Source organism: Myotis davidii, unplaced genomic scaffold (assembly GCF_000327345.1).
Source record: "Myotis davidii unplaced genomic scaffold, ASM32734v1 scaffold242, whole genome shotgun sequence".
Lineage (NCBI taxonomy): Eukaryota > Metazoa > Chordata > Mammalia > Chiroptera > Vespertilionidae > Myotis > Myotis davidii.
In genome coordinates, this window is record NW_006295821.1 from 2483982 (window position 1) to 2484290 (window position 309).

The 309-nt window shown below is 64.4% G+C and overlaps 1 protein-coding gene across 1 annotated transcript in view; it reads left to right on the plus strand.

Moving 5' to 3' along the window:
• IRS2 (insulin receptor substrate 2) overlaps nucleotides 1-309 on the plus strand; it is a 39821-nt gene that overhangs the window by 13681 nt on the left and 25831 nt on the right. Inside the window, exon 2 of the mRNA XM_006770708.2 lies at nucleotides 6-306. Coding sequence (XP_006770771.1) covers nucleotides 6-306 — 301 coding nt within the window. The remainder of the gene's footprint in view (nucleotides 1-5; nucleotides 307-309) is intronic.

Below are 309 nucleotides of genomic sequence, written 5' to 3' on the forward strand. Positions count from 1 at the left end.
GCCAGAGCAAGAACCTGACAGGCGTGTACCGCCTGTGCCTGTCCGCGCGCACCATCGGCTTCGTGAAGCTGAACTGCGAGCAGCCGTCGGTGACGCTGCAGCTCATGAACATCCGCCGCTGCGGCCACTCCGACAGCTTCTTCTTCATCGAGGTGGGCCGCTCGGCTGTCACCGGCCCCGGCGAACTGTGGATGCAGGCTGACGACTCGGTGGTGGCCCAGAACATCCATGAGACCATCCTGGAGGCCATGAAGGCGCTCAAGGAGCTCTTCGAGTTCCGGCCGCGCAGCAAGAGCCAGTCGTCTGGCT